The sequence below is a fragment of the Sardina pilchardus genome, chromosome 22, assembly GCF_963854185.1.
Source record: "Sardina pilchardus chromosome 22, fSarPil1.1, whole genome shotgun sequence".
Taxonomy (NCBI): Eukaryota; Metazoa; Chordata; class Actinopteri; order Clupeiformes; family Clupeidae; genus Sardina; species Sardina pilchardus.
Genome location: NC_085015.1, coordinates 20,647,488 through 20,659,987, shown reverse-complemented (window position 1 = coordinate 20,659,987; position 12,500 = coordinate 20,647,488). Strand labels below are relative to the sequence as shown.

The 12,500-nt window shown below is 47.7% G+C and overlaps 1 protein-coding gene across 1 annotated transcript; it reads right to left on the bottom strand.

Moving 5' to 3' along the window:
- Window positions 1-1,395: 1,395 nt before the first annotated feature.
- On the bottom strand, window positions 1,396-4,935 carry LOC134070652 (transmembrane protein 100-like). Its single transcript, XM_062527055.1, has 2 exons — window positions 4,722-4,935; window positions 1,396-4,464 (listed from the first exon to the last, which is right to left on the bottom strand). The coding sequence occupies exon 2, from the start codon at window positions 4,270-4,272 to the stop codon at window positions 3,778-3,780; it is 495 nt and encodes a 164-aa protein (XP_062383039.1). The 5' UTR covers window positions 4,273-4,464; window positions 4,722-4,935; the 3' UTR covers window positions 1,396-3,777.
- Window positions 4,936-12,500: the final 7,565 nt, after the last annotated feature.

Here is a 12,500-nt window from a genome sequence, read left to right as displayed (position 1 = left end):
GCTAATTTGATGGTGACCCAGAAATCAGGTGAAATTGATACCAATGCAATGAGCCGGCATTATCTCCAGGAAAATAGGTAAGAAATCCTTGTGCCTGGTTTGGACACAATGTGCTATTTTGTGGATGTTTGTTATTGTGTGTGTGTGTGTGTGTGTATGTGCGTGTGTGTGTGTGTGAGAGAGAAAGAGTTTATTCATTGTTTGTTTGTTTGTTTGTTTGTGTGGCATATTTACCACTATTGTGACATGGTTTCCACTTCCCACACAAAGAGCTCAGTCCTGCTATTTTTATCAATGAACTCCATCTCTGCCTTACTACCCCCCCCCCCCTCTCCCCCTCCCCCCCCCCCCCCCCCCCCCCACACACACACACACAGATGTGAAGTCCTCTATGAGTCATCCCTCTTACACATTGGACAGACACAAATATCACCAACACCACAAATAGTCTTACAATCTCCAGTCTCTATTCAGATTGCTGCAGCGGTGAAAGGCTGCCTATACAGCTCCAGGTAAGTGCTGACTGCTGCTACAACAACACACCTGCACATCACAGTCTAGTAATGGTTAGAACCGGACAAGCATCGCAAGCAGTACAAAGGCGCCCACAGTCTGATGGGGACTAAAATTGACAGTCTCTTTTTGTGGATCTTGCCAGAGCCGAGTGGATAAAGAGGGCTCTGGAGGATAGTTAGAAGACATCCTGTCTGTATTGCCTGCCAATTAAGTCAGTAGGATTCACCATTAGTCAAGGGAGATTAGCGTTTTAAGGGTAGAAAGGACATTAAGAATGCATTTTCCCATTATATCTTTACTTTGTGTTTCCCTGATGAACTAAAGGATTTAAAAACATTGAGAGTCACTTAAGTGCAATGCTACCTCTTTGTCATAAAAAAGCCAATTAAATGCACTGTATGACACACACAAACATGCCCACAGAGAGAGAGAGAGAGAGAGAGTGACAGTCGCAAGAAAGCACATGTGTTGGAGTTAGTGGGATGCTGTCAGTTGGGCTAAATCCATTAGCATGCTTGACCTAAACAAGCTGTGAACACTCCCCTCTCTACACTGTGAAATCAGCCAAGCACAGATCCCGCTTCTCCAACACCGTAAACAACGGTCCCCGGAGAATTAGAGAGAGCACAGAATCTGTGTGTGTGTGCGCGCTTGTTAGTGTGTGTGTGTGTGTGCGTGTGTGTGTGTGTGTGTGCGTGCAGGCGTGTATGTGTGTGTGTGTACGCTCGTGAGTGTGTGTGTGTGTGCAGGCGCGTATGCTCTCGTGAGTGTGTGTGTATGTGTGTGTGTGTGCACTCGTGAGTGTGTATGTGTGTGTGCGTGTGTGTGTGTGTGTGTGTGTGTGTGTGTGTGTGCACTCGTGAGCGTGTATGTGTGTGTGTGTGTGTGTGTGTGTGTGTGGGTGGGTGTGGGAGTGAGCCCCGGTGAGGAAGAAAAAGAGAGGAAGAATGGAGAGAACAGTACAATAAAGGAAAAGGGAGAAAATATCCCAACTCCCAACAGGGAGCTTCTGCCCGTGGTGGGCTGCCTTTGATGGCCGATGGTATTTAAAAAGCCCTCATTGGGGAGGGGGAAGGGAGAGATGGCAAAAAGAGCACACATGGAGAAGAACAGACAAAAGGAACGAGGAGACTGGTGTGCAGATATAGAAATATCCTGACAGAAAGAGAGAGAGAGGGGGAGAGAGAAAGAGAGTAATGAAGAAAGAGAGGGGGAGAGAGAGAGATTGTAAGTAAGGAATGAACAACTTCGTCCATCCTCCATCTCTTCCCATCGGCTCCCTTTGACCCTCTCCTCCACCCTGACCGGCCCTCCGCTGCCCAGATGAGAGCACTGACCTTTGGGCTCAGAGCGCTCCACAGAGGGGCTTTTGCGCCCATCAGCTCCGGCTTTGATGCCCCTGCACATGCTGCAGTTGGGGGCAGGTGGCGCTGGATCACTGTGAGGGTCTATTGATCCCCCTCTCTCATCTCTGCTCTCCAGGCACACTGACCCTCAGGGCCACTTGTGTGATGACATTTCCACGCTCACTTACACATGCACACACACACACACACATGCTCACACACGCACATACATACATAAACATATACACATATATACACATACTCATGGATAGGCACACACTTGTAGACGCACGCACGCGCAAACACACACAAATTACCTCTCTCTCACACATATAAAAATACAGATTTTTTTTTCCACACAGAAATGCACACACACACACACACACACACACACACACACACACACACAAACATTTAGTTGCACACATGCACACACCCCCGCGCACAGAAACGCACCCACGCACACCCACATGGCACGGCAGGGAGGATGCGAGCAGCAGCGGCAGCGTGGAGAAATGGGTCACTGGATAAGGAGGAGTCGCACAACACCGCGCTGTAATCCCCTTTATTCCCAACCAAGCAGCACAACCGCCAGGGACTCACCACTACTACAGCCAGACAGCAGAGAGAGAGAGAGAGGGAGGGAGAGAGAAAGGGAGGGAGGGAGAGAGAGAGAGAGAGAGAGAGAGAGAGAGTGATAGAGGGAGTCCTCAAAAATAAATTAATGAGATGCGCTGTGAGTGACGGCATAATGGTGTCTCCCCTCTTTCTGCCTCTCTCCCTCTCTGTCTCTCATTGTCTCGTTCCCTCTCTCTTTCTCCGACTCTCATTCACCACTCTCTCTCTCTCTCTCCTTATCTCTCTCTCCTTCTCTCTGTCTCTCCTCCTCAACATTCTCTCCCTCTCTTCCTGGCAGCCTATATTCAGCTGGAGGCAGGATGAAGAGATATGCTCAGAAATACCTGTCACCGAGTACGCTCTGTTCTGTATGCCTGACACACACACACACACACACATACACACACTCTCTCTCTCTCTCTCTCTCTCTCTCACACACACACACACACACACACACATGCAAACACACACACACACAGTAAGCACATTGGCTTTGGATGCCAGTGGCCAGCCATATGTCCACCGGGCAGCGGACTGGAAACTCTTCACTCAGTCTGTCTGAAGAAAACAGGTGACACCTCACCATGGACGTGAAGTAATCCCTCTGAAGCGCTCTCCTCCCTTGGAGATGTCTCCACACATACGCAGGGTATTTCAGGAAAATAAATAATAACCATGCTGATTCTTTTTTGAAAACAGGAAAAAGAGGCAGCTCAACCCTCCTGATACCTCTGTCCCAGATTCCTCCGTGTCAGATGATTGTTGTTGTTTTGTAGTGGTGATGTCTGTGCGCTGTGTGTTTCTGTGTATTTAAAGGCATAATAGGTTTACTAGGTTTCTCTGTGTGTGTGTGTGTGTCTCCGTATGTGTGTTTGGGTGTGTGTTGCCGGATTAATTTTCTTTGTGTGAGTGAGTGAGTGTGTGTGTGTGTGTGTGTGTGTGTGGGTGTGTGTGTGCCACTGAGCCAAATTCATTTCCTTCAGAGTAAACAGTCTTATCTCTAAGTTGAAGTAGCTCATTCCTCTAAGCTGTCATTAGTTCCTCCTGCAGCTTCCCTCTGCTCTGGTGTCCATTCTACTAAAGTGTCCCCCTCCCCGTCCACTCCTCTAAAACGTCCCCCGCCTGCTCCACTCTGCTAAAGTGGACCCCTACTCACAACTCCTCCATTATGTCCCCCGGTCATCGGTCCGCTCCTCTAAATCGTCCCCCTGGTCATCAGTCCGCTCCTCTAAATCGTCCCCCCTGGTCATCAGTCCGCTCCTCTAAATCGTCCCCCCCCGGTCATCGGTCCGCTCCTCTAAAGCGTCCCCTGCTCGGCGCTGAAGAACCCCGCCTCCTTCTTGGCTCGCCGCCGCGCGCGTCTCACCCGCCAGCAGATGGCGGCGCCGAGCAGCATGAGCGCGCCGGTGACGAGCATGAGCATGGACATCACCTTGATCTGGGGCATGGTGTCGAAGGTGAAGGTGACGGAGGTGCCCGCCAGGCCGATCACCAGCGAGATGAAGCCGAAGGAGAACAGGCAGCGGTACCAGGACTTCTCGGCGCCGCCCGTGGCCTGCGCCAGCCGCTCCAGCGTGTAGTTCTCCGGGCTCTTGGGCAGCCGGGGTTCCGGACCCGGGCCCGGCGGGAGGTCGGCCTTGGCGGAACCGCCGCCGGAGACGTCGGTGCCGTCCGCGTCGTCCTGCGGCGGTCCGCACTCGGCGTCGCACACGGAGGAGAGTCGGGCGAGGGGCTGCTCCGCGGCGGGCGGAGGAGGGGGCTGGCAGGGCAGGCACCCGGACGAGCAGCCCATCTCGGAGCGCCCGTTCTGGGCAGAGGGCTCCAGACTGCCGGCCTCTGCTCCCTCTGGCTCTGGAGGTCCGGGCGTCCCCTCTGGCTCCAGCTGCTGGCGCGGCTCCTGCTCTCCTGATGCCGTCTCCAGTGCGCTTCTCTCGGGTCGCGTCTCTGTCTGTGGGGAACGGTTCTATCAGGAGTCAGCATTTGCCTGGAAGACATGGAGACATGAAAACATCAGAGAAAGCCAGGGAGAGACATACATGAGTGTGTGTGTGTGTGTGTGTGTGTTAGAGATTGAGAGGAGAGATAGAGAGAAAGAGAGAAAGAAAGAGAGAAAGAGTGAGAGAGAGAGAGAGAGAGAGAGAGAGAGAGAGAGAGATAAAGACACACAACGCAAGGTAGGCTGAAAAAAGCATCAAAGTGTGAGACAGCTGAGTCTGAAAACAACTCCGTCTGTAGACTCACTCTAAGAGGTGTTTCCTTCTCTAGCGCTCTCTCTCTCTCTCTCTCTCTCTCTCTCTGTCTCTCTCTCGTCCGCTCTGCTGTGTTGAGTCCAGGAGCGGCGCGTGCTACTGTTGGTCCATGTGCGTGCGTGTGTGTGGATGTATGAATGAACGCTGCGTTGTTCCGTTGTGCTCTCGTCTGTTGCGCTCAGCGGTCTGCGCGAGCGCCCTCTCGCTCTCTCTCTCTTCTCGTGTGTGTGTGTGTTTCTGGGTCTCTGTGTGTGTGAGCGTGTGTGTGTGTGTTTCGCTGGCTGAGCTCAGCCGAGTGTTTATGGAGTCAAGGGCAAAGGCGGGGCCAGGGAGAGCAGGTGGGCGGGCCGCCGGCACCCGATTGGCTCGTGTCAGGGCTGTGACGTCACTGCCCAGTGAGGATGCTGAGCGAGGGTGGTCTCTCTCTCTCTCTCTCTCTCTCTCTCTCTCTCTCTCTCTCTGTCGGCTCGCTCCTTCTTTGTCCCTCCCTCCCCCTATCCCTCTCCTCCTGTACTCAGTCTTACTCTGTCTGTCTTTCTTTTCTCCCCCCACCTCTCTCTCTATCCTGCCATCTCTTTTCTCTCTCCCCCACTCCGCGACTGTCTCTCTTTCTCTGTAATCTCTCTCCAGCTCTCATTCTGTTTCTCTGCCTATCTTCTTCATCTCTCCTTCTATCCTTCCATCACCCAGTAGTTTTTCTCCCTTCATCTCTCTCTCTTCTCTCTCTCTCTACCTGCATGTCTTTCTTTATCTCTTTTTTCAGCATCCATCTCTTGCAGGCTGTGGCTCGCATTGTATGTAATTAATCAGGGGAATGTTCAACATGTTCCTGCTAATCATATGCAGGAAGGAATGCAGGCCCAGCTTACACTGCTGAGCGCTAATGACGTTAGCATTCCTCAGATGGAATGCTAACATTTGCAGAGCACTCAGCCCGTTAGAAAGATGGAATTGGATTAAGAAAGAAACAAAAACTAAATAAAGAAACAACTAGGCTAAACAAACGAACCGATACATCAAAATAATGCTCCATATTGACTCCCATTCCTGGTGTCCGCGGGCGGCGCAGCCTGAAGGTTATTACCATAACTGGATGATGAAATGAGAGGATGAGGACAGACGACAAGAAAATAGCATTCTTCATCTGTGGGGAATTATCCTCACCCATGCTCTCATTTTCAGAGTGTGTGCGTGTGTGTGTGTGTGTGTGTGTGTTTGTGTTTGTGTGTGAGAGAGAGTTTTATTTATTCTCAGGATACCGTAAAAATGTAACTACTGGCCAATGATACATGGGAACTAACAGCTGGTTCAGTTTCTCACATTGGCATTAAATTTATCATCATCTTTTCTAACCAAATACAGATGTACCCCCCGCCCCCAAACACACACACACACACACACACACACACACACACACACACACACACACACACACACACACACACACACACACACGCGCGCATACACACACAAACAAACTAAATATTCCAGCAAAACTTAAGGAGAATAAATGGATAACAACACCTCAATTTTCTAAAGCCATTTTGCCATTTAACAAGTATCAGCCATTTATCATGTATGTGTGTCTGTGCATCTGTGTGTGTGTGTGTGTGTGTGTGTGTGTGTGTGTGTGTGTGTGTGTACGTGTGTGCGTGTGTGTGTGTGTGTAGTTGCTGAGCTCTATTTTTAGTCCACAAGTCTTTTCCATTGTACTCCATTGGTGTGTAACAATTCATCATCCATATCAACACAAAAGACTGGCTGAGAGGAGAGACTCAAAGGGGTTAGCGGTACAGCGTGGCATACAAGCCTGGACAAAAGGAGTCAGAGATCAATACGTGGAACCAATACAGCCGTCTCCGGCTCTGGCAGCAGGTGGTTTATCCGGGGGAGCAATAAACAAGGCGCACACTTCCAGCAGGAGTGTTGGAGGCACTGATTATAGACGCTCCTATTACGTAACCCCAGCGGGCTTTGAGGTTTTGAAAGGTCAATATTATTGAGTTTTTCTGTCCTTCTTTGTCGCTAAACGCCCTTGAGTCACGGGGCACAATTGAACCCTTGACGCAGGGAAGCAAATCAGATGTCCAATCAGCACACTTAAATGGGTCTTGTTGAAGGCAGAGAGAGGCACCAGAGCTGACCCCCCAACACAACTTCCCTGCTCTGCATTAATGTTACACATTACATGAACAGATGCTTTTATCCAAAGTGACTTACAAGTGTGGACAATATTCATCATGCAATGCAATAAGAAACCCACGTGTGTAGAGTGAGAGAAAAAAAATACTTTGATGACTGTTACCTCATCTAGGCCACATCTCTACACATATCAGATATACAGTATACACATATCAGACATATCCACACATATCAGGCATACAGTATCTACACATATCAGACATATCCACACATATCAGGCCTACAGTATCTACACATATCAGACATATCCACACATATCAGACATACAGTATCTACACATATCAGACATATCCACACATATCAGGCATACAGTATCTACACACATCAGACATATCCACACATATCAGACATGTCTCTCCTCATTTGTAAAATCACATGCAAGACATTTGGGTGTTACCTTTGACTCTGGGCTTTTATCTTGATAAACAGATTTCAAGATTCAATTTCTGTAGTTTTTATCAGCGGAGAATCATCATCAAGCTTAAACCCTTTCCGTCAAATCACAACCTGGAACAAGTCATTCATGCCTTCATAACACCATGGCTTGATTACTGCAATTTCCTCTACCTGGGTCTCCCCCAATCACACACTGTCACACCTGCAGATAGTTAAGAACGCAGCAGCAAGGCTGCTAACTGGTACTAAAAAAACTAGAGCATATAAAAAAACAGAGCCCAGTCTTAGCTTTCCTTCACTGGCTCCCAGTCCATTTCAGGATCCAATTTAAGATTCTGCAAATGGTTTTTCCAGCACAAAGTAGTCTGGCCTCAATCTACATTTCTGACCTCATACACCTCCATTCAGCCCCCAGGTCTCTTAGATCTGGCAACAAAGACCTTCTCCGCAGACATCCCCCGTTCCTGGCTAAGGCAAAAAAGGGACAGAACCTTCGCAGTCGCTGCTTCACCCTTGTGGAATCAGCTGCCACTTGATATAAAATCTGCCCCCCCATCACTGCTTTCAAATGCAGGGTCAAACCCCACCGGTACTCTCTGGCCTTCCCTGCCCTCTAATGTGCTATGCTTGCTTTCTGTGTCCTTGTTAATCCTGTGTGTAGAGATGTATGTTATTTCCAGTTATTTCCATTTTATTTCATTTCAATTTATTTCTTATGTCTTACTTTATTTGGTAACACTTTATTTTAAGACACACATATTCACCATTAATTAGCTGCTTACTAACATGTATATTAGTAGCATACTAGCCATTTAGTGGTCATTGTAAGTCACTAATTCATACCTTATTCTGCAAGACCTTATTCTACCCTTACTAGACCCTTAATTAAGAGAGGAGAAGAAGTGAAGGATGATGATGATGTAGAGAGAGGAGGAGAGGAAGTGAGTGATGATGGTGATATAGAGAGGAGGAGAAGTGAGTGATGATGGTGATGTAGAGAGAGGAGGAGAAGAAGTGAAGGATTATGGTGATGTAGAGAGAGAGGAGGAGAATAAGTGAGTGATGACCAATGATGACCAATATTGCCATCATAGAGCCACATAGATTCATTCTACAGAAGACAGCAGGTGCTTGCTTTGTTCAAAAGTCATAGGTGAGAGTTTACTTATGAGAAAGACAGACTTGTGAGCACGACCGCTCAAAGTGTTCATGCTCATTCAACATGCAGGTTAATGTTCAGGATGCATTTAGAGAAAGAAGACACTGCTGTCACAGGTGTGCATACACCTGAAGAAGTATAGGAAAATGACAAACAAGGTAAAAAAGAAGAGACCTGTGACAGCTGTGTCTTCTTTCACACCACACTCTTTTTGCTTCCTCTCTAAATGTGTCCTGAACATTAACCTGCATGTTGAATGAGCATGAACACTGTGTGGTCGTGCTCACAACTCTGTCTTTCACATTCAGTAAATTCTTCAGATGTTCATCACCAGCATGTACTTGCACTTGGGCCCAGATAGATGCTTTGTCTTCAATTATTCTCAAACCATATGCACCAATACTTTGCTCCTTATCTCTCTCACCTATGACTTTTGAACAAAGCAAGCACCTGCTGTCTTCTGTAGAAATGTGTTGGATGGTGGGGGGTATGCGAGCCGAGTCAGGATGTAGAAGGTGGTACGTGGAGAACAATGTTTGGGAACCGCTGCTCTAAATGCATCCTGAACATTAACCTGTTGAATGAGCATGAACACTCTGAGTGGGCGTGCTCACAGGTCTGTCTTTCACATAAGTAAAATAAATAAGAATATACTTTAGAATAGGGAGCATGTTCGGCTTAATTATGAGTTATTTGCACACTATTAGCACTTGTGGTTTAGTGTTTACTTCCATTTGAATATACCATCTTTGATAAGTATTATTATGGGTGAATAACTGTTCTTGTGGTACTACCACCTTCAAAGCCCCATACTGAGCCATGCATATTTCCGTCATAAATCATGCAACAACTTACTTACAGTAATAACTATGAATAAGGGTCTTGCAGAATAAGGTATTAATTAGTGATTTATAATGACTACCAAATGGCTAGTATGCTACTAATATACATGTCAGTAAGCAGCTAATTAATGGTGAATATGTGTGTCTTAATATAAAGTGTTACCAACCAACTAGCAAAATACAGAGCAGTTTTCGCTTGGATGAAGAGATGAGCTGACTAGAGATTAAGACTAGAGACAACATGACTGTCACCTCTGCATCCTCACCACATCCACCCAACCAAGCATGTCAGACCTCCAATTAAGACTGCAGTGATTTCACTCAACAACATCACTGTCAGCTCTGTATAGCTTGGCCCCGTCCAGCAAAGCGTGACCGCCTTTGGCGCCGGCTAAACCAAAGAGCAGCCTGTCCTGGGTCTAGATCTCGGACACTTGGCCGGCCATGCGGTCAGTGGGAGGCACGTCAGGCTGCCGGCGCGGCCGGTCAGTCAGACAAACTCATTTCCAATCTGCTGAGTTGAAGCTCCGCTCACTGGTTTGGGCTCACCACCAAAGCATTCATTAGCACCCAGACGGCGGAGAGGTAGAGCTCAGCCTGTCGATAGAGTTTACAGGGCAAGATGGAAGTTTCTAGAAATCTAGTCATGGAGAAGACGTCAGTGAGTGGGAGAGGGAATTCGCGTGGTTATGAGGAAATAATGATGAGACAAAGCAAAACAATTAAGATGATTGATGGGAAGAACACACTAATAAAAAGACACCCCAACACCCACGCGAGCACCACACCGTCCCCATGGGAACCGTTTGAGTCACCCAACTTCAGAACTTGTGGGGAGATTCTCATACAGTATATAGCATCTCAAACCCCACAATCCCTCAGCCTCCCCACTTTGAGTTCCCACCTACGTCTCTCTACCCACACACACGACACACGCAACTCCAACTTCCTGTGCGAGCGGTTTGTGTTTGTGTGTGTGTGTGTGTGTGTGTGTGTGTGTGTGTGTGTGTGTGTGTGTGTGTGTGTGCATGCTAAGATTAGACCAGCTGACTTCCCTACAGTAAAGTTCAGTTTCATCTGTTTCTATGACATCATTAGTGAGGTACATATTTACAGAGCGCCTCAGAGCTTATTGCTTCAGTTACTGTAGGCACTGGAAGAGAAAGAGGGAAAGAAAGAGAGGACAGAGAAAGAGGGGAAGAGAAGGGAAGAAAGGGATGAAGGGTAGACAAGAGTAAGAAACAAATCACATCAAAATATGTAGGGACATAGGAACATTGGGATTGGTCAAATTGGAGATCAGAAAAGGTGAAATAATTAGTGCAGTCAGTAATACAAGTCTGTGGCAATGGGTTTCAGCACCCACATACTGTAACTGCCTACAGATGAGCTACACATTTGTGGTTAACAACATGTTCCCAAATTAAAATGTAGATGAGCTACTAACTGTCAGCAGGCAATACTAACTCAGCAGAACATTACAACCGCTAATCCAATTAATTAATGAGCACTGCTCCCATGACATGAGACACTGCATGTAGTGGTTAACGCTGCAGTATGGATCACTTAGCAACACCCATGTGTTTGTGTGTGTGTGTGTGTGTGTGTGTGTGTGTGTGTGTGTGTGTGTGTGTGTGTGTGCGCGTGTGTGTGCTCCGCAGTGTTGCTGCGCGCTGATGGAGATCTGTGTGGGTGCATGAGAGAAGGTTTCTCTTGCCTACTTACTTGTTTAAACATTCTGTATATAGCAACGGTATTTTGGTATCCGTGTGTGCGTGTGTGTGTGTGTGTGTGTGTGTGTGTGTGTGTGTGTGTGTGTGTGTGTGTGTGTCTGTTTGCGTGCGTGCGCATGCAGGGAGGTAGGTTGTGTGCGTGTGTTTCAGTGTTTGCGCTTTTAAATGTCAATGATACCCTGTATTGAATCCAATCTCTCACGCGTTCTCCCTTTCTGCTACTTGCTCTCGCTCATTTTCTCTGCCTGTCACTTTTAATTTGTATGTTTCAGTTGGGAAGTTGTTGTTTTTCCTCTCTTTTTATCCATCTATCTATCTATCTATCTACAGTATCTATCTATCTATCTATCTATCTATCTATCTATCTATCTATCTATCTATCTACCCCTCTCCTTCTCTCTCTCTCTCTCAGGTGGCTTCTTTGGGAGGGTAAAGGTTAATTTGATATGGGGAGAAGGCTACCAGTAATGGATGCCCTCCATGACTCAACACGAACAGAGAGCACTGCAGGACAGGGACAGGGGGCACAGAGAGAGAGAGAGAGAGAGAGAGAGAGAGAGAGAGAGAGAGAGAGAGAGAGGGGAGAGAGAGGAGAGGATGAGATGGAGAGAGAAAAGGCCAAACAAAACTGATCAAACAGTGGAATGCTAAGGAGAGAGAGAGAGTGTGTGTGTGTGTGTGTGTGTGTGTGTGTGTGTGTGTGTGTGTGTGTGTGTGTGTGTGTGTGTGTGTGTCTGTTTGTGTCTGTGTGTTGTGAAACAGGGCGAGAGATGGCTGGAGAGGATAGAAGGAAATCGATACTTCACATCTCTCTGGTAGAATTTCCATTTATAATCACTCCCTCACTTTCCATTATCAGGTCATTAGCGCACATTTGTGTTGGTCTGTGATACCATTATTCCACTAAACGGGTCATCAGATCGTTTTCTGTTCCTAACTATCTCATCATGACACGTGACCTTCAGCAGAAAATCGATTTGGACTGAGACGATAACGATGAATCAAAACTGAAGGATGATTTGAATATTTCATTTTGCAGATTTTGACCGAAACATTTGACGCAAAGAAGATGACTCAGGCGTTGGCCGTCTCACCAGGTGCCCACTTCGACCAGGTTGGCACAAAATGGCGCCCTAACGGGCTGGCAGGAAGCAGCGTTACGTCAACCGCGGACCAGACCTTCGTCGTGGCTCTGGCACCATGGGTTCGGTGCCCATCAGAGCTCCCCCCATGGACCACAGCAGGCACCCAGCACCCACCTGTTTGCCCGTCTGCCATTGGCAGTACCAACTCCTGCACCTCCTGGAGGGCATGCTGGGATTGGTGCCAGCCAAACGTCGCCTGCACATGGCGTCGTGAGTCATGAATAAACACACATGCGCTCATGCACGCGTACACAGAGACACACACACACACACACACACACGCACACACACACA